Genomic DNA, 21255 nt, shown 5'->3' on the forward strand with positions numbered 1-21255 from the left:
TTTCCATACATCCTTCATCCTTTTACGCATTTGCGCAATGCGGATAACGAGTGAAGAGTTACCGTTGGACGAGATTCTATACGACAGCACAGCGGGATTTTTCGGGGTGTAAATCGATTGAGTTGGTACATGCGTGAAGTTGGCCCTGTACTTTTCGAATTTTATATTTTTTTTAATTGTGCTGCATTGTGCTACGTTTGTGCCGTATTGTACAATCCGCAACTCTGTAACTCAAAGCGTACTCGAGAAAATTAACAAAGAGTAAATTTTTGGTAGCCCGGCGCTTTTCGAATTTTGAGTTTTTCTTTATTGTGCCGTATTGTGCTATATATGTTTGTGCTGATTTGTGCCGCAGACCGCGAGACCGATAACTTCAATAACATTTGAGAGAAAAAATAAAAACGAAAATTTGCCAACTCCCCATTTTTGTCCGAAAGTGAAACATTTTTTTTTGCGTCACGAATTTTTGCAACTTCTTTTTGCAATCTGAGTAGTTTTCGATACATCTCTAAATGGTACTTCTTATTTTACTCGATTAGCACAATTCAGCACAACTTGCGGCAAATGCATTGTAGAAAAAGTTATTTGTTAATTTGTATTTTAACTTTAACATTTTTTTTCTACTGAACGAAAGGAGATATCCAGTTTCTTCAAACGGCACGACGCGACACAAATTAATAAGAATTCACAAACAAAAATTGGGTTCATTCAGACAAAAGTAGGAGGCTGACAGATTTTTGTTTTTATTCTTTTTCTCAAATATTATTGAAGTTATCGGTCTCGCGTTTGCCGCACAAATCAGCACAAATACAGCACGATATGGCACAATAAAGAAAAACTCAAAATTCGAAAAGTGCGGGGCTACCAAAAATTTAGTTTTCCTCAATTTTCTCGAGTACTTCGAGTTGTTTGAGTTACAGAGTTGCGGATAGCATAATGCAGTACAATTCGAAAAAATATAAAACTCGGAAAGTATGGCGCCAACTTCAGACACATCGAGTTGGTCGCGGTTCAACGGTAACTCTAGACTCCGCCGCGAGTCTAATGACACGTGTGTCTGTGTACGCGCGTGTGTTACTTCCGCCGACGTGAGAATTACGCGGGAAGACTCGGCCGTACGTAACGTCTGTATCACGTCGAATGATTTGCTATTCGCGCGGCTCCGGCCGCGCCGGCGGAAACTTAGATTGCTTCGCCGACTAATTCCTATCCCGAGCACCCGCGCTAATTCGACGTCGAAACTCGCGGCGCGTCATACCTGAAGCGGCTCGATAAATTACTCGCCGTCCATCCAATTACCGGCGACGTGCTTGCAGCTCGCTTCGTCATTCACGGTGACTACGGCGCGAGCTTGCTCGCTTCTAGTTGCATGTTTTGTCGCTTCAACGTAACCACAGTGGACATTTACGGGGTGAGCGTTGTTTCGCTCTACGAGGGAGGTGGATCATTTGGATGCACAAGCATCCTTAAGACGTCCCGAGACGCGATTTGTTTCCGCGATTATGTCTGCGATTTGCGATCGTGTCGGTCTTTGTCACTTTAATCGATTTCTTGTACAAACTCATTACGGTTCCTCATTCTTAGACAATTAGAGTCTTCCTATTTAAGCCTCCTCGTGTAGGCCTCTTCTCTGCCATTTTGTAATTTCACGATACTCATACTTTGTTTCATCAGCTTTATGCGTTACGGCGACGAAGAATGTGACTTTATTTTTCCTTCCTCTTGCCGCATTTAAAGGATTTAATATACGCAGCATTTTTGAGCTCCAACGCTTCAGTCATCAGGGGAATTTCGATCGCAACCATCAGCCCTTAATGAAGCCCAAGCTCAAGGAAAGCTCGACGGGGCACCTGATCGCGTGCAGACAGGGCCCCGGAATCTCGCGTCAGTTCACGTATGCACGAGTGTGTACGTGGCGATGACAGGGTGGCGTGACGGAGTGCTAATAATACGTATAATAGGTCGTGGTGTGTCGACGTGGTGTGCGAGCGCGAATTCGTGCCGATAAGCGCGCGCGCGTATGTCCACAGCGGCTGCAATCTCGGTGGTCTCCCACACACACGCGCACACACATACACACACACACAGACATGTCACCCTGAGCGACCGAGGCACTGGTGCCACGCGCGTGTGCGTCTCCGCATTCGGAGATATTTAAAACCTCGGCGAAGGAACCGGGTCACGTCGCGTGGATAAAGTTACCTGTTGTACGACCGAGTGTATCGTACTCTCTTCTCAATACTTACTTCTTTCGCAAGAAACGCGCCTTTTACGCGCTCATTAATCACTAAGTATCGATGCCCTCGAGCTTGTGTTTGAGCGATCGAGACTCGCGCCATTCGCGGCACTCGCGCTCGTGAATAGCGAAATGAATTGCGACGCGCTAATCGATCCTCTCCCGTTTATCTATTCTCACTCAAGCGTCGTACTTTCCTTCTCTTTTCTTCGAATATTCGGCTCCGCGTCGATCCCTCGCAATTGTGTAACGAAACAAGTACTGCCCAAGTATCAGTTAATTGCTCAATTCGTCGGATACTCAAATACTCCAGCATGCAAGATTCAATGTGATCCAACGAATATCAGGCAGGAGGAAAAGACAATTGGGACTGTCACAGAGATGTAAAATGTAAACGCGATTCTGCTATTTCGTTTCGCGTGTCGCGGATTGACTTGAGCGGCCGACGAGCGCCTCGGGAATGCCGCTCTGGCATGGATCGATCGATGCCGGACGTCGAAGCGCGCGCTGGATGGTCGATGACGCGTCCGTCTTCCGCGTCCTTCACGAAGACAGCCGGTGCGCGATTGTGGGTCGGCGAGCATTCCTCGTCAGTGGCCGAATTCGGAAATCGGTCACGGCTTGATACCCTCGCGGACACACGAGAGATGGCCCGCTCGAAATCGAGATGGACGGACGTCGGGGAATGTCGCCGTACGGCCGACGTCCTCTCATCACTCGCGTCTCGTTCTCTTTTCGCGCGGGTAGCGCGAAGCGTGGACGCAAAGCAAAGGGAACATCGAGTGATTGAAGAGTAATTTGCCGGAGGTCTTTATCGTGATTCGTATTCGTCGGGATCGCTTGATTCAACATCGACACCGCATTGGCAAATAGAGTTCTACAGAGTGATTGTATTTTTTCTGTGTCTTTTTCTGTCTTTCCTCAGGGATGATGTAAAGGCTCGGGAATTTCGCAATTTTCAACAATTTTTCAAATTTTCAAAAAATATAATTAGGACGTTTATATTTCTTATATTTATGTTACGAATTATCAGACCGATTTCCGATTTCATTCTCGCGCGAGTAATTGCCCCTCGATACTGAGTAATCTGCCGTTTCGCAAATCTTCTCGGTATTGTCTAACACGGGCAGTCGCGCAGTTCCGCGCTGATTACTGCCTCCGGCAGATTTCCGAACTTTTATGACCGTGCAGAAACTGTCGCAGAGATTTCGTGCATGGCGGTGATCGATGTCGCGCGTCGCTAAAAGCGGAGCGGGGGCTCGTGGTAAAGGAGCGGCGCAGGATTCAAAGTGCCGAGGTGAGGTGAGTCTGCACCCCCGGGAGGGAGGTGCGAGGTACGAGGGAGGCCAAGCTATTTCTCAGCTTCAGCGGCAGAGCCTTTCTTCGCGGGAATATATCGACACGTCAGGAGCACACTGCCCCGTTTACAATATCGCGTATAGGAACGTGCGCGCGCGCCTACATTTCGGCCGTCTCGCACCTCATCGGCGAGAAACATCGCCCCGCGACGATTCCGCATCGATCGCGGAAACTCTGGATCCTCTGAGAAAGTGAGATAAACGAAGTCTCTCTCTCTCTCTCTCTCTCTCTCCCCCCCTCTCTCTCGCTCTGCCCCCCCTCTCTCTCTCTCTCTTCGAGAGACGAGTGAGAAAATCTCCACATCCGGAGTGATAGCGATAACGATTTAATCGAAAGCTGATTAACGTGTCGCCGTTACTAATTGACATCAATGCGTGGGATCAAGGCGGCAGAAGAAAATCGCGTCCGAGGATGGCGAGGGGTATGAAAAGTCTGGCACCGACTTGCAATAAGAAGATAAATAAATAAATAAAGCTTCGAACGTTCCGCGATATATATTCCGCGCTTTCGAAAGCCTCGCAGGAGGTCGCGAGATTCGGCGGGAAATAGCATCCGCGGGAGGACTGTCTTAGATCATCCCTTTAAACACGTAGCCTTCGCCACTTGGGAATCTTCCCTCTCGTATATATATTACCGAAAGCTCTCCTGGATCGTTTCAATCGGGTAATCCGCAGAGTCGACACCGGGCGGCGGCGGCGGCGGCGCGATACGGACCTACATAGGCGTGTAACCGATCTGAAATAACTCGGCCAGGTGCCCCGCGTATTGTTCCCGTCAGCGAGTTCCGGGATCATCGACGCTTTCGCTTGGATTCGTCTGATGCGCGCCCGGAGGAAGCATCGCAGGTTAAGGCCGGCTGGAGGTTGCGTGGTGGAGGTTAGCAAACCACCGCCTCCTCTTCGCCTCCTCCACCACTGCACTGGCTGGCTGGCTGGCTGGCTGGCTGGCATCGTCCTTTCGGTTCTCCAGCGAGACTCTCAGTTGGCCGCCGACTGCCGCCCGTGCGTTGCGTTCGTTCGCGCCGCTCGAGTCGCTCCCGCGGGATTCGGGATTCTCTCTCCTCGCCGTTGCGCGCTATCATCGCGCTTCGTTATCAGCCCTTCGCGAGCCCTTCAATCGTCTCGCGATTTAAGCGTCATCCGAGCGTCACCAGATTCGTCCGTCCGTTCCTCCTCCCTTTTGTGCGTGCGTTTGCGAATATTCTTCTTTTTTTTTGTCGTTCACGTGCGTTTCAAGATTTCGCCCTCGTCCTCGAGATTTCCCGCGTCTTTCACGGGCTTTCTCATACTCGTGCTCGCGCGCCTCGTCGGCAGTTCGTCGAACGTATCGGCGATATCCAGCACGTGAGGCTTACGCGCGCTTATTTCGCGAACGGCGCGGAAAAATCGAAAACGCGAGAGGAGTGAGATTTCTCATGATGAAACGCATTGTCGACGTTCGTTCGCGGAAGCATCCACGGCATCCGTGAAAGCCGGCGATCGCGAAACTGATCGACAGTCCGTCACCGCGCTGCCTTGCCTGGATTTTTTTGCGGTTTAATCTGACACGCTGCGTGAACATCGATCAGGCAGGAGAGGTGAGAATCTGCTGAAGTTATCTACGATATCAAATCTGTCGGGCAATTTTTTCCAACATTTGCGGTAATTGCTGCGGTCGCGGAGCTCTTGATTTCAGCGTGCCTATTTTTAGAAAAAAATAATTTACTCCGATAAGTAGAATTGATCTCGGCTGTTTCCCGTCGGAATGAAGAGAGATTCAATTACTTTGAACTTTTTATGTAAGAATACACAGGTGTGATATAATTTTCTGGATAATAAATTGCGCTTATAGAGAGAGCTACAACACTGGCGAACTGATGTTTACGTTTAAGGCGAGTCGTATGCGCGCATGTTTCCTCTCTCTTTCGATGAGCTCTAAATATATTATGCGATATCGTTAAGCATCGTGGCGTGTTAAGATGTGAACCTGATAGCCAACCTGCATTGGCGATATTTCCACTATGAGAAATATAATACAATGATGCTGGTGGCAAATAAATAATGCTCGACTGTACAAAACATTCGAGAAACGATATTATTATTATATGGGATACATATTTCAACCATTTGAAATAATGAAAAAGACATATGTAACCACTTGTAACCATATGTCTGTAAAGCACACGTTACAAAGCTATGGGGCTCGTAACGTTGGGAACGTGATAACCAGGGAATCGCGTGCTGAACAAAACTACTGTCACTTCAGCCGACCGCTGCAACGTTACGACTGCAGTTGTAGTTTTTATCGGAAAAAATTCCACGTGTACGATTCTGTCGCGTACACCTTCGTCGTGTCGATCAATTTCGCTGCTGATTGGAAATACCGTATCTTGATCTCCCGGGCGTATGAAGTCACGAGATACGAAGTATCGAGTCCTTTTCCCAGACGCTGTGTACAGAAAATCGATCTGTCAACCTTTTCACATGCGACTCGCACCGGTTTACTTTCCCTCTATTTGCAATTTGCAAATATATTACTCGGGGATACTCAATAATCGTTAAATATTCTTGGCTAGATTAAGCGACCAAGAAGGTCGCAGAGTTTGCAGAGAGGAAATTGGAGGAGAGAGAAAGGAAGAGAATAGAGAGAGAGAGAGAGAGAGAGAGAGAGAGAGAGAGTCTGAGAAAACGCGGTTCGACAAATTTAATAAATAGCTCGAGTTAACAAGGAGGCCGAATCGAAGACGGCTCTTCCTAATATCATCTGTAAATATCCCGCGTTATCGACAAGATCGGACAAACCGTGAGAAATAGTCGCTCGCAGTACCAGCAGCTATCGCGGAGTACACCGCGGGGGAGAATTTACCGTGCCAAACACGGAAAATCGAGCCACCGGAGCGCAAAGAGTACGAATGTAACGTCGAAGAGGGGTGGATGAATCGCCGTGGGGCAAAGACTACCGGGAGGGAATTTCGAGTTTTCTTCGGCGGGGAGCACGGGAGATAAGGACCGAGCGCGCGACGAAAACCCCTGTCAGGTGCACCCTTTCGCACGGTGTTTGCCAATAATCGGTTCCCCGGCAGCGCAGCGTACGTCACGATTAACCATGGCGGAAGCTCTACGAATTCGTACCCGCGCCGTGCGTTTCCGCAACGCGCGCGAACCGCTTGTCGATCTTTGTGTCCCCTCCTCCCCCGCACTCCACAGCCCCTCAACCCATGGTTACCCTCCCCCCCCTTCAGCCGCGGCGTCGCACGGCGTGCTTTACTACCATTCCCCACCGATTTATGTCACTTACAGTAGCGCGCGTACAAATAGCGCGATTGTTGTTCCGTCCAAGTAACTTGTGCCTGCGATTATCGCGGGTTAAAGCGCGGCGTCGCGACGCATCGACGCTCGACGCGCGAAACACGCAGACACGCGGGAGAATTAACGCGTACTTACGACGGTATGAAAAAGGCAGAAAGAAGAAAAGGGCGAGGGAAAAGGAAAAGCAGACACCTGCCCTCTCTTCACCTCTTTCCTTACCGCCCGCCCCCCCCGCACCGGGTGCATTCGATAAGACGCGCACGCGACAGCAGAGTTCGCCCGAGGAGCCGTCTCGAGTTTTCCCGGGCGGGAACTTTGGGATCTCCAAGCCCAACGCCGACAGATCGCCGATGCGGAAGGCAGGAGGAAAAGAACCACCTGTGCTCTCGGCACGGCGCGCGAGAGCCGTGCTATCGACGAGCTCGTTAAGCGAGCCCGAGAGAGAGAGAGAGAGAGAGTCCGTTTACAGGCTGGCCCCCGTGTCGAAAGTGTCCCCTCCTCCCCCCGCCGCGCGTGAACATACCCGTGCCCCGTATGTGCACGCGCGGCTTCCTTGCACGTACGCCGGCGGTGTGCGGCGTGTTATACCGAAGTATTATATCGATTAACTGTTGGCAACAGAAGAGAGGCGGAGGAAAGCTTGTCAGGGGCTGCGGCGTGGCTTTGGCTTTTCTATATTATTAATCTTTCTCTTTCTGCCTCCCTTCCGCTTCCTCGCGCTCTCGCTCGCTCTCTCGCGCTCTCTTTCTCTCTCTCTCTCTCGCGCTCTCTCTCTCTCTCTCTCTCTCTCTCTCTCTCTCTCTCTCTCTCTCTCTCTCTCTCTCTCTCTCTCTCTCTCGGCTCACCCGTGATGGTTACCTTCCTCTTTGCCCCCCATCACGCCTCAACCCCGGCGAGCTCTGTCTGCCGTTGCTCCGCTCGACCTGCCATATACGCGTCCGTCGAGTCAGTCAGGTGTTGCGGGCAGCTTCTGCGCTTCAAAGAGAATCAAGAGTTACGGTCGGAGAGACTCGACCTCCACCCTGCCGGTGCCTCTCGCTGGTACCTGCGGTTACGTTACGCTGCATACCGCGGTACCATCCGCGAGTTTCCTCTTCCGGCTGGCATGTAATTAGTGCGTGCCTGCGGTTGGACATAAGTTATACGAAAGGACGACGGTTGCGCATCGAGGAAAGGCGATCGCTTCGGGATATTATGCGAATGAGGGAGCAGAGAGAGAGAGAGAGAGAGAAAGAGAGAGTTTGTTACGTGTCCTGGGACAAAGGTTTTCCCTTGGGATACTCTCTGTGGTGAGAAAAAAGGACAGTCGTACAGCGTTCAGCATTTGCCCGCTGCGTAATTATCAAGTCCGAAAAATGACTTAACACGTGGGAAAAGGGATTGCGATGTAATTAGAGGAACCGGTCTGAATAATACAAGTTGTCGCTCGCAACGGTGTGAGGAAATCAATTAGTATGGAGCTGTATTGAGAGTTACGCATGCACGACGATAAATCCGAAACGTAGGATTTTCAACGGCGGATTGATATCTCCGAGCCTGACAGACGTGCAATGCCGAAATAAATCGCACATCGTCGATATTTGCGAAGGAAGGAGACGGTTTTATGGCTCTTCAAGCCCGCATATAACATTAGTGCGGCTCTATTTCTTTGTATCGGCGGAGAGTTCGCGACCGAAAAGTGCTGGAATTGCCAGCTACGCGATTCAAACGGAATTGTAGTTATCGAAATTTTTATCGACGATAATCCGCGGATGATTGAACTGCACGTGTTGTCGGACTCGGTTGGAGGATGCGCAATGCCGGAATAGATTCATATCTCACTGGCCTATAGGAGCGCTAGCAATTGCATCGGGATACTGTTCGCCACCTACTCGCGCACCTAAACGTTTAACAGCTCCCGTAGTTAACCACGTGTCCGACAATTTTCGCTGACACTGACGAACCGGCCGCACCATCGGCGCACCTGTGAACACCATCCGATATTTTCGTGGATATATTAAGTGTCGATCGATCGATTGCGTCAGACACCTGGCAGCAGTTTAGAAAAAGTAAGCCGCGTGCGCGTGCAATATTGATCTCTTTTCTTTAATTCTAAATTCTATAAAATATATATATATATATATATATCCTATATATGTATATATAATTTACTTGGGGTTTCTTCTTATTTTGGAGTTAGATATATTCTAAAATTAATTTCCCGCCAATAATATGTAAATGCATCTACCTCTATTCGGATATATACTAATTATGTGGGTCTTTTTGCGCAAAGTATGAAAACTCGTAATTAGAAAGGTCCGTTCTTTAGTTTTCGAATTTACTAAGTAAAGCTCTAGCTTTGTTCGGCACGGAATTTGTGCGTCGTTGTGTGAATTCGTATTTATAATTCAATGACATGGATATGACAGCTACGAAACCGAAATTGTCCCGAAATTTGGGCTTAATTATCGGCGACAAATGACGTACAATTATGCCCGATGCAATTTCTTGATTAATATCGGATGTGTGTGCAACAGAGTCCATATAACTGCCTAAAACAATACGTTTGTTCGGATGAGAAAAATTTTCGATTACCATTCCTCCGAATGTTTTTTGGGGACGTTATCGTTTGTACTAAATTGGAAACAAATTTTTATACGCAGTGCACCTTTTTACGTATAAACGCAATATTCCCTTTGTAATCTCTTCGAGCAAAATTCACTCGGGAGATCACGATCTTGCGAATTTACGTACATAAGTGTAATTAGATGAAAGTTAAGTAATATCAGTCGCGGATTAGCGCGTTATCTGCGGAACAGTCCATTTAAGAAATAAAACTGTGTAGATGCGAGGTGACGAACGTTGATGGACCGGCGTGGTAATTAATTATCCACGTACGCGATGACGACGCCCTCAATTATTTTCTCGTTAGTCCCCCGGGAAAAAGTCGGTTCGTTCGGCGCGTTTGTCTCGGTAAACCCGATACACCCGGTAAATAGGACAAATCGTCTCGTTAATTGAAAACGTGCGCCGATAGTCTTTTTTTTTTCACTGGAATTAGGTAAAGTCGAGGTCTCTTCCTCTCTCCCACCCCCCTCCTCCTCCTTCCCCTCCCCCGCCGCCCCGCTATAACGTTAACCAATATTCTCGATCACGAGAAATATTACCACGACTGTTGGGAGCGTGTGTCGCGCGAATGAAAGAGTTAATTGCAAATATCGAAACAATATTCGGAGCCGTGAAATTCGTTTCCGTTTTAGCATTTCATAATTTTCCTGGCGCGCTCCCGCCGTTCCGGTTTAACGCCAAGTGTGTATACAACGGGCGGGACGTCAAAAGCGGGTATAACTGCGACGTACCTGCGCATGACATCTTTGTAATGAAACCAAGCAGAACCTTCGCGAAGTAAAGCTTCGATACCATTAACGATGTAACGGTTTCACGTCGGCTCCAAAGAGCGAAGTATTTACCGTTTCGTTCGTTTCGTCCTTTCTCTCCGTTTCTCTCTCTCCTCACTCTCTCTCTCTCTCTCTCTCTCTCTCTCTCTCTTCATTTGTTACAAACTTCGTAATACGGATCCGATCGCGGACGCACTTGCATTCTTTCACTGGGTTGAGAATAGAAATTGAAGATCGCGTTAAGTCGGAACAAGTGTCTGCGCGTTCGGCGTTTTGTACAGTTTATTTCGATAGCTGCTGACAATTGGTTGTCAGTTGTCAGGTAAGTACGCGGATTTACGCGTTAAATATGCGTCGTTGCAGGAACGCAAGAGGAGGCGTCTGTGCGAATGACCGATCGTAAAACACTGCACGCGTTATAGACGGGACGCGTGCACGTAATTTCGCCCATTTTGCCGTTTTGAATCACTTGAAAATACGTGCGAGCTCGCTTGCCAAGGGTGCCCGCTCACGTCGCGTGTTATAAGATACCCGGAACACACACCCGTATGCTCGTGTATATCGATAGCGCCGAACACCGACCCACAATGGATCGTCATTAGCGTGCGACTGTTTTGATCCTAAAAGTCCCGTCCTTCGAAACGCGGGACGATGATCTCATCTCATCGGGGAGGATCTCGCGCGAACGCGTTAATTGATGGCGGCTGCTGGCGCGTCCCAAGATCAGGTCGACAGTTCAGCGAGTTCCCTTCATTGCGGTGACGACGACAGAGAAAGAGAACGATGGGAGAACGGGAATGAGAGAAATAGATAGAACGGGAGAAAGAGATGCAGTGTGTAAAAGAGAGAGAGAGAGAGAGAGAGAGAGAGAGAGAGAGGGAGGGAGAGAGAGAGAGAGAGAGAGAGAGAGAGAGAGAGAGAGAGAGAGAGAGAGAGAGTCGCGAACGAACGCATCGTCGAGAGGTCGACGACGGTGCGAGCAGGACGCGGAGCGGCGCGGCGTGCCGCGTCGCGCGGCGCGGCTCTGTGCGTGACATTTTTGTAATGAAACCATGCTAAACGCACGTCGCGCGCGCTCTCGGCAGTCAGTACGGTAGACATCTGGCCTGCCTCTCTCGCCTGGCCGTTCTAATATTGGAAATTTCAGTACGTCTCCACCCGCCGCGGCCGCCTCTTCGGGGGCACCGTACCATGTGCGGGACATATGTATAAACATAAGCCCGGTCTGCCGCGAGACGCCGAAGCCGTTTCTTCCTTCAAAACGTGGCCGCGATCGATCCACGATTATTCCCATGCCCGGCTTTCTCTCTTTCACATTACGCCTCTCTCTCTCTCTCTCTCTCTCTCTCTCTCTTTCTCTCTCTCTCTCTCTCTCTCTCTCTCTCTCTCTCTCTCTCTCTCTCTCACTCATATCCTCCTCCTTTATGTAAAGTTTTACACGACGTCGAAAGAGACGTTCATCACGTCGGAATTGTACGGAAATTCAGTGATTTCAACTCGTAATTCCGGAAACGGCGGGAATAAGGTGGGTTGTTTTTCATTGTGTCAACCGTTGTGTCACCGTGTTAAATAATTATTAATCTTTTTAATCGGCTACTACGGTATAAATAAATTGTATTTGTTGTTATTTGAAATAATAACCGAATTTTTATGTATGCGTCGCTTCTGTCTGTAACGTGAGACAGAGAAAGCGTGCAGACAGAGAAAATTGAAGTAATTAATAAATCATCTTAATATATAATTTTTGTTCTGTCCACGGCTGCTATTCTGTCTCTCTCTCTCTCTCTCTCTCTCTCTCTCTTTCTCTCTCTTTCTGCTAGAACAGAATAAATCTATCTATCTATTTATCTTTCTCTCATCCTCTTTTATCCAGGCCGCTTTTTTCCCGCCGGCTGTGCCGGCCTGTCCGGCGCTTTTTTCTCCTTTCTTGCACCGCCGTTGAAAGTGGAGCGAATTTAGCGAAACGTTTGATAGAGTCGCCGTCGTCGTCGTCGTCGTCGTCGTCGTCACCAGTGGAGTCTTTCATTTTATTCCGAAAATTGCGAGAGCAGCTCGTTGGGGATTCGGCGAGGAAAAGACTGGGGGTTGTCTGTCCGTGCTTATTACATGTGCGTGGTCGTTACAATAATAATAATAAATATAATCAATTAAATTCGCCCACGGTCGTTGTAATATTATTCACGGTACTAACGCGCTGTTTATAATCACGTCCCGCTGCAAGTATAATTAATAAAATTAATTCGACATGCCTGCCATAGTCGCGATATTATTTGCGAGCTCTCCGCCGTCCGCCGCCCTTTCCCCGTCCTCGCGTTCGAAAATTTGTCGTTCCGTTGCCACTGACAAAGGGTGAAAGAGACCGCGGCGGGGTTGTTTCCACGTGGTCTCTGATCTTCAACGGGAGAGCGAGGTGGAGAGGCAGCGCTCGCGCGTAATGCGATTCGCGGGACGCGCGACGCGAATGGAAGCTTTATATCCGCGCGTGTAACCACAGCTGCGCGCAATTACGAGCGAGAGAGCCGCGGATTTTCTGCCGCGGCACGTATATCACTTCGCAACGGCTCCGCTCTTGTTTGCTTAACTAAGCGTCTTAACGAATTGCCGGAGACGCGCGTCTCCGGCAAGTCGGGGCCAAAGCTCACCTTAACGACGAGAGGGCAGGAGGAGAGACGGGAAGGAAACGGGGGTGAGTTTCTCGGAGCGATCGATCGCAGGTGACATCCGAGTTAATTGCGTTCTCGGCGTTTCGCGCGTCGCGCAATGTCGCAGATATAACTACCTGCGAAAATGCTCGCGCGCCGCTCGTGGCTGCCCTGACCTTTGCTTACCGGGTGTCAAGAATGCAACGTGGCGAGTTGCAGTGTGCGATGCAGCGATTACAGCGACGGCGATCATAAGCGCTGGTGAAACGATCGGGCAGATCGCAGTACGTACTACGAGTAGAGCAGGCAGCTAAAATATCATGTTTGTACTGTAAAGTGTTAGTGATCATCGATAAATTCGGCACACTCGCGTGCCGAAGTGTCACGATTAGAATATCCGGCGAGCGATGTTGCACAAAATCAATCGGTGAAGCCTGTTCGCCCGTTATTACGACAATTTCTGTCGCATGATAGTGACAGAAACTCGCAAACGCAAACTACAACACTTGTGGCGCGTGTGCGACGAGTGAATTGCGGACAACTGTAACAACAGAAGACGATGGGCGGCGACGTCAATTAAAATTATTGTGACCATCTGTCACGATAAAGATCGACACGTCGTGACCGCGAATTGTTCTGTGTATCGCACGTAAATCTGCCGCAACTGCGTGGCGCGCAACCTTTTACCGTCGTTCGCGCGAAATAGAGGGGGGTGGATTGATTGATGAACGACCGTAGAAGAGATCGGTGAGCGTTGTTACGTGACCGGAATATGGGACACGTGTTGACGTTTTTATTAGCAGAATCACGATATTAGGGATTAGCGTCTCTTAAATAAATGATGATTTGATTACCGATCATAATTGCGCGTATCATAATTGCACGATCTTGCAAGCCAACGATCGCTGCGATATCAACGAAATAACAAGTCGAAATAACAAATTGAGGCACTTTCTTTTCAAGATCTGAGATGACGTAACTATTCTATGAAAAGCTAATTAAAGAATTATTTCATCAAGGATAATCTTGAAAATTTATGAAGTTGTCGTACCACTGCGCGAATTTTTTGGCGCACCTTGTAGAGGAACTTTGGGCGACAGCGAATTTTTGTCTCTGAAAGATCAATTGGAAATCGTGCAAGGGAAATCGAATCAATCTTCATTAACTGTCAATTGAAATTTTTTACGTTTTCTTTATGAATCTCTTGCTGTTGGTAATGTTAACGTTATTTCAATCTTTGTCGAAGATATATTTTAGAGGAGTAATACAGTCTGTAAAGTAAGAGCGTGTACGGGTTAATGTGTAGAAAAATTTATTTTCAATGATTTTTTAAGTACATGGATTTGTTGTACTCCATGAGAAGAAAAATGCTATACCATTAATAATGAGTCCAGTCACTACCGGCATTGATAATTGGCTGGCATCTCCGAGGCATACCTTCCACTAAGTTGACTGCGTATTCGTTCGGTAAAGACCTCCAAATGAGACGAATTTGTCGTGTCAGCTGCTTCAAAGTGCACACTCTTTTTCCTCGAAGCTTGTGCTTGAGATATGCCCACAGATTTTCAATGGGATTTGCATCTGGCGACTGCGATGGCCAATCAAGTATGACGATGCCAGACTGCTCTTTCCACTCGGTGCAAAGCTTGCTCCGGTGTTTTGGCTCGTTGTCTTCCTGTAAGATCCAGTCCTCGTTTTTTTTTATGAAGCATCATTCAGCAGTCGGCAATAAACACTTCTCATAAATTTTAAGCATTAAGGTCGGGTTCCGCTTAAACAAATTCACAATTTTTTTTTTCCATATTCGGCGTCACTTTGCCTATCGAGCCACGTTCTGGCAAGTCTTCGACATTTTTGATCTTCTTATATTGCTGAACCCACTTAGCGACGAACGAGTTTGACTTTCCCATGTATTTAGCAGCCACTGCATATGACATTTTTGGTCCTTTGGGGTGGGAACAAAGGAACACAGCCTCGTAGCGCGATGCGTATGCGGCGCTCATGCGGCGGTTAACGTGTTTCTCAGGTTAGAATTCGACGCCAACTGAATCTTTCGTGACAAAGTATTCACGACAAAGATTTCATCTATCGGCTCACAAAAAAACTAGGACGATATTTGAAGCCAACTGTCATTTATGCCGTACACGCTCTTACTTTACAGACTGTACGTAACATTTTCTTCTTCTTCTTCTTCTTTTTGCAGAGAACATGAGTTTTATCGTCTTTTCGTGCTACCCCAAGTTGCCCCACAACAAGCGGCGTTTCCACGTGCGATATTCTGCATTGTCGCGAACTGTCGTTGCCGCGAAATTAATGTTAATGCTTGAGCTAATTACTCAGCCGGCGTAAAAACTGCGTCTGCGAGCGGATCGTATCGCGCGTGACGCGTTTCACACACACACACACACACACACACACTACTTGATTAAACGGAGCGTGACAGTTACGAACATTTGTTATTAGGACTTAGAGGCTTTATCGCGTTGCGCGATTCGCGAGCGTGGAAAACCGAATGCAGTCCCGCGTTGGATTTCCCGGCGCAGTTATGAACACGTTGAAACTCGACGGCATTTGGCGATGCAGTTTCGCGAGAAAAATTATAGCGAGTCATCCGAGCGGCCGTTTCTTGGACGCAACGAAGGGCTCGTTTGCATTTCACGTTAATAACGGGACCATGTGGCACCGAAGGCAGCCTGCTGCCAGGGCTGCGCGCGTCAATAAAATAAAATTCCATCCGGCAGGAACGGCGGCGCGCGCCACGTGGATCTTAAAGATTACTCCCCGTTTCCGCATTCGTGCCATTTAATTTTCCTACCCCTGTAATTTCGCTCGCGTTCGAACCGAAAAAGTATTACCGGGCTCACGCAAATCGCTCGGTCCCGAATCGATTTGGCATAAGCCACAGAGAGAGAGAGAGAGAAAGAGAACGTGCAACTTTTTTTACAAGCTGAACGTACGAGCGCGTGAATGAGCGTCTATATATTCTATCCTTCCGCTGCTATAATCTCATTCATTCATCGGGTTCGCACGTGACGCGATGAATCCTTATTGTCGCGACTCGTTTGCGCGAGCCCGAGTCGATCGATTGTGCGCCGAGGAGACCGTAATCCCCTGAAGACACCTTGCTTGTGGCAAAAATAACGGCCACGGGTGTACACTTGACGCGCCGCGCTGCGCCGCGCCGCACCGGCCGCGTGAAGGGAAAAATCGATCGATGTAATCCAATATATACTCGACGAAAACGGTGCAGCTGTCGGTTTGTTCGTCATAGTTATTCCGATGGTCACTATTCAATTTCCTTACAACCGCGCCGTTTCCGGTGACATGGTTTTGTCTCCGGGCAGCCGAGTGGCGGCCACGCAGTAGATGCACCGATGCACGTGACTTTGCCCGGAATAATATTGCTGTAGCATCCGGGGTAATGTTATGCACTTGCGTAGAGCTACATCGGTCTTAGTTATCGGCAAGATTGTTTCATGCGCCGGCATCAGACAACAGTAGTTGCTGCTGTTGAAGACGGACATTTCTCGTCAGATCTTTTCACTTCGAACATCGAGGTTTAAGCAATGAGTCGCTTCAGGAATCGATGAGAACCGATGAGAAAAAATGTCAGAACTAACGCATATTGCGAAACTCACGTGCGCGCGCGATCATATAAAATCGCGGTGGAAGAGTAGGAAAAGTACACTTATACATTACGTTCGTGGATCCTCGCGTGGTGTCGCGAGGAAAAAAAACGATAGCGGACGTTCGGTTCCATTACTTTTAACGCCGGACGTAGCTGTCGGCGCAGAGCACCGCGCTCGTAAAAGTCCCAGCAACGCGATTACCGTAATAAATATGAAACGAGATCTTGCTAGGTAAGCACGGAGATACAGAAGAAGGCGCGCGAGCGAGCGCGGAGGAAAGAAGCTAAATACGCCGCCGCCGTCGCGTTACGTGCAGAACGCAAGACGCTTACGCGGCGCAACATCGCTCCCCGGTACCACCTGTCAGGCGGATGTAAATCTTCATAATGTTTACGACTCCTGCGTATTCGCAAGCGGCAAACATCCTGGCGATATTTACACGCCGCGCGGCGCGCCGAGAGAAGGAAGAATCGCCGTGGACGCGACGAATGGCGTTTGCTCGCGGGAGGCTTCGGCTTGAACAGCGAGTGAACATTTTGCTCTTGCATTAACTAACGATCTCTCGCGAATACTCGACAGATCGATGCAGAATTTTGACGTGTAATATTATACATTCTTGTCCCGTCTTGGTGCTGCAATGGTCGCTCAATGACCTTTCCTCCATGTTGGAGGAATCATTTCATAAACAATGGCAACGACAGTGGTCGCCGGCCTTAGAACGAATTCTAAATTTCATCTCGGGCGTCTCTTTATATCAGACGATATCGTCGGACAAGAGCAGAAACATTCGGCGTACTAAATAATTTGACATACACCTGGAGGTATATCGCCGCTCGCGCGCGTCTGTGCGTCTTGCATCCTGATTTCTCAATTCAGCATCCTGCTCCTGGATATTTCGTCATACGCGACACTCACTGCCACTGACACTCGCGTAGATACATTTTGATCAGAGAAATGTGTATTAACTACGGTGATGCCAAAATTTCAAAATTGGGAAAGAAGCAAAATTAATCGCCTGTTTGCGAGTTACAAAAGATATGCGGTACAGCCGAGAGAAATTATTACAATCAACGCTTTTAAAATATTCAATTTCTAAAACGTTATCAAAGATATCAAGATTTGACGCACGATTAAACGCATCAGTGATTGTCATCGTCCGACTACGATGACAACCTGGAACCTGAACTCCAGAACTCGAGAAATTAAGCAGGAAGCAGGATGTAGCGGCAGTCGGCTCACAACTCTTTCTCTCTCACCTGTTTCGAATCTCTAAATTCCATCGAAATTTTTAACATCGATAAAAGATACAATAAAGAGATGATAAAAAAAGAGAATTTGCCTTTTTGTTTGCAAGTTCGACGGAATTTGCAGGATTAATGTGGAACGAACGGGCTAATTTGGACTCGAGATTTCTTCCGAAAGATTTCGCTGAAAATTTCCATTCTCCGTTTAACCCTAACCTACCCGTTTTCAATTCGTGTAAAAGAGTGTGTTAAATTTTGTACTACCTGAGGATCTTAATAATTTAAACAAACGTAGACCAATTAATTAATTTCACTGCAAACTTCAGCATTCAATTTGAGATTTCAATTTGAGATATCGAAGACAAATAATCGAAGCTAACGGCCAATCAAATTTTCACGGGGAAACGAGCCCGAGGTCTTGGTGGCGATTCCACAGTAGAGAGGAGAGGTAGTAGCTCGCGAGGATAGCTTGTGATATCCCCCCCCCTGACACACCGCCCCTACATTTGCTCCATTTCGCGGAAACATTTGCGGAGGCCTTCCGTGATGGTCCATTTGTAGGCCGTGCCGCCGAGTGCAGCCAAAAACGACGGCGCGATCAGTTATGGGCGACGGCGTTCGCGGATCCCCAATAATCCCCCGACCCGGTCCGTGCTCTCGCGCCGTGACGGATCCTTGTTGGTTTGTAAAACTAACGTCCGTCCATTCCATTAAAACGGCAATCGGTATGCGCGACGACGGTCCCGTCGCCGGGCACGTAGACGAAACATGCGGCCGGCGGCGCTCATGAAATGGAATCAATCAAATATGAATCGTGCGCGCAATGACGTGCATATGGGTGTACCGGTCCCTTTGCTCGTTTTTCTGCGCCTCGTCGCGCTCATGTCGATTCGAGTCCGAGTACTGATTGGGAGCAGGTGCACGTTCTCGCGAAAACGTCGCGGTGGATAGAGGAGGCACCTAATATTCAATATTTCGGCGACGTAAATAGATTTTCGCGGAGCGGAGGGCGGCTCCCTTACGATTTTCCACATCGAGCAATCGCGTGATCGCGTTGTACTTTATATATATCTCCTTGGACGGATATATTATTTTAACAATGTGCGATAACATGTTAGAGAAAATAGATACATAGTTCTATGCCGAAAGCCCGTGTGTTAATCTTTCATATTTTCCCTCGGTATTAAAAACATTGTAAAATATACGAATTTCGAGGAGAAAAACTTTCTCGTGAAAAGTAGCTTCACCGTTTGTAACACTATCTGTATATTTTAATATGGTCAACAAACCTCCCCTTTCTTTTTATCAAAAGAGAAAATTTGTAAAAAAATCAACATGAGCTGTGTTTACTTAAAAAAAGAGGCACCTTTAGATAGTTTTTGGTTCTTACCTGCGATTCCTCAGGCGGATGTCCAGCAATTACATCATCGCCGTTAACCAGTTTCCGTTTCGGGCGAAGTCAGAACGAATCTAATTTATGCCGTTGTCCGCAGGTGAGAACGCGGCTCGCGAGCATGAAAGTGGAGGGCGGAGCGGCGACGGCGACGACGACGACGACGACGGTCCTCCACAAGGTCAAGGTTAAGGAAGAGACGAAGGAATGCTGCGGCTATCAGCAGACCTCGCCATCGTCGACGTCGGCGGCCACCACCGCGACGGTCGCGACGCTCACCGTCTCCGCCGCGACGGCGATCACCACCACCGTCACTAACAGCAACGGCGTCTCCAGCGTGGCCGCGAGTTCGTCGACGACCACCACGGTGGCCACCGTCGCGGCCGCTGCCCCCGCCCTACAATCCTCCAGCATTATTTGCCATCCGCCGACGACCGTTTCCGGCGCCGGGAATACCGGCGACCCTTTCCCGGTCGACCTCGATCTCAAGGCCAAGAACAAGGGTGAGTACTTGCCTCCTGGAAAAAAGAAAAGAAGAATATTGATCAGGGCGATACGCGCAAGAAAGTTCAACCGATGAGTCAACCGTAAACACTGGTGCTTCTTATGCACCCTCGGAAAAGATATCGATCCGTCGCAAGGACGTCCATGTGAGGACGCGTTTCTTACGAGGACGATCGTTTGATATTAAACGTCTCACTCAAGTGCACTTTTGCAGCGGATTATTTCTGTTGTCGTTCGAGTTCTCTATCTCTGTCTGTCTTAACGTCTCGCGGTCAGGATTTCTTCGCAAGCGGATATCGCAAGCGGACTTCTTGGGGAACGATCGATCGTTCCCAGGCATTGGCTCGTTGGCCAACGTGCAAATATCAATTTGTCAGTCATCGACGTATCGATTTCTCCGTGCGGTCTACGTCTCGCTACGTTTTGCAAAATGTAAGTGATGATATTGGAAGACTCTCCGCGCGCGCGACATTAAGCTGACGCGCTGTGTTGTTCTGCGACGTCGGAATTCGCGTGTCGCGATCGCCATGTTCATCGCGGTTTATCGCGGAAAATACTTTTCGTGTCGCGCGCTGAAGAGAGAGAGAGAGAGAGAGAGAGAGAGAGAGAGAGAGCGCGCGCGGAGGAGTGTTAAGGTCGCAGTGAAAATACACGAAATTTCAATTGCCGCTCTGTGTCGGCGCGAATGCGTGCGCGGCTGCGTGAGCGCGCGCGATCGCGTATTATTATTACTTTACGTTTAATTATAATTCAATTGCCAGCGAGGTGATTCGAAGTATATATCTCGTTGCGGAATATATGACATTCATCAGAGTTGTTAATAACCCCTTCACTTCCATCGCAGTCGGCAATATATTGTAATAACCCGTCAACCCGGGGTGACACGTGTCGTTAAAAATTAACAACGTGATCATTCTGGCCTGATTTGACTATCTATCAAGCGCGCCACCGAGAGAGAGAGAGAGAGAGAGAGAGGAGAGGGGAGAAAAAGAAAACAACAAATCGCTCGGCTCGTGTGCGAATTCATTATTCTGTTAATTCGGGAATAGCGACGCCGCGCCGATAGTGTAGCGCACAGGTGCGGTGCGTTCGGTTCATCTAATTTTAGACCGGCGGCGTGGTACATTACTTTTTCTCTACTTAACACGGATTCCGGTGCTCGACGCAACAGCTCTCTAACGGCATCAACCTGTCACCCGCTTTAATCGCTTTTATCGATCGCTCATTGCTGTCGCTGGGCGCGACCGGAAATAAACGCCGTGCGAATAATCAATCTTAAATCGGCAACAATTAAAAGGCGATTAAAACGAACAGGAGAAACGGCAGAAACGACCTGATGGAGCCTGATGGATCTCGAATGAAGAAAATCAATAGAGCAATCTCGCGCACACGCTCGATGTCTGCGACGGACCGAGGGAGAGATCCTGTAAATTCAACTACAGGACAACGTTCTTGTCCTTATCGCTGTAGCGCCAGCTAAGGCGCGCGCGCGCGAGGCCAAACGGCTCGGGAGGTCTCATCGGTATCTTGATGAGCGCGACGAGGTTGACCTCGGAGGTTGATCCCGTTCCGTCGAAACCGAAA

The 21255-nt window shown here is 48.5% G+C and overlaps 1 protein-coding gene across 2 annotated transcripts in view; it reads left to right on the top strand.

Moving 5' to 3' along the window:
- nvy (CBFA2/RUNX1 partner transcriptional co-repressor nervy) overlaps window positions 1-21255 on the top strand; it is a 49545-nt gene that overhangs the window by 8610 nt on the left and 19680 nt on the right. The window contains exons 1-2 of one of the 2 annotated variants that reach the window (XM_011146429.3): window positions 4589-5171; window positions 19268-19670. In XM_011146429.3, the coding sequence (XP_011144731.2) occupies window positions 19289-19670 (382 nt within the window). In that variant the 5' untranslated portion in view covers window positions 4589-5171; window positions 19268-19288. Of the gene's footprint in view, window positions 1-4588; window positions 5172-19267; window positions 19671-21255 lie in introns of those variants that run through there. The other variant, XM_025304162.1, reaches the window with a different exon arrangement.

The sequence above is a fragment of the Harpegnathos saltator genome, unplaced genomic scaffold (assembly GCF_003227715.2).
Source record: "Harpegnathos saltator strain DR-91 unplaced genomic scaffold, Hsal_v8.6 scaffold594, whole genome shotgun sequence".
Taxonomy (NCBI): domain Eukaryota; kingdom Metazoa; phylum Arthropoda; class Insecta; order Hymenoptera; family Formicidae; genus Harpegnathos; species Harpegnathos saltator.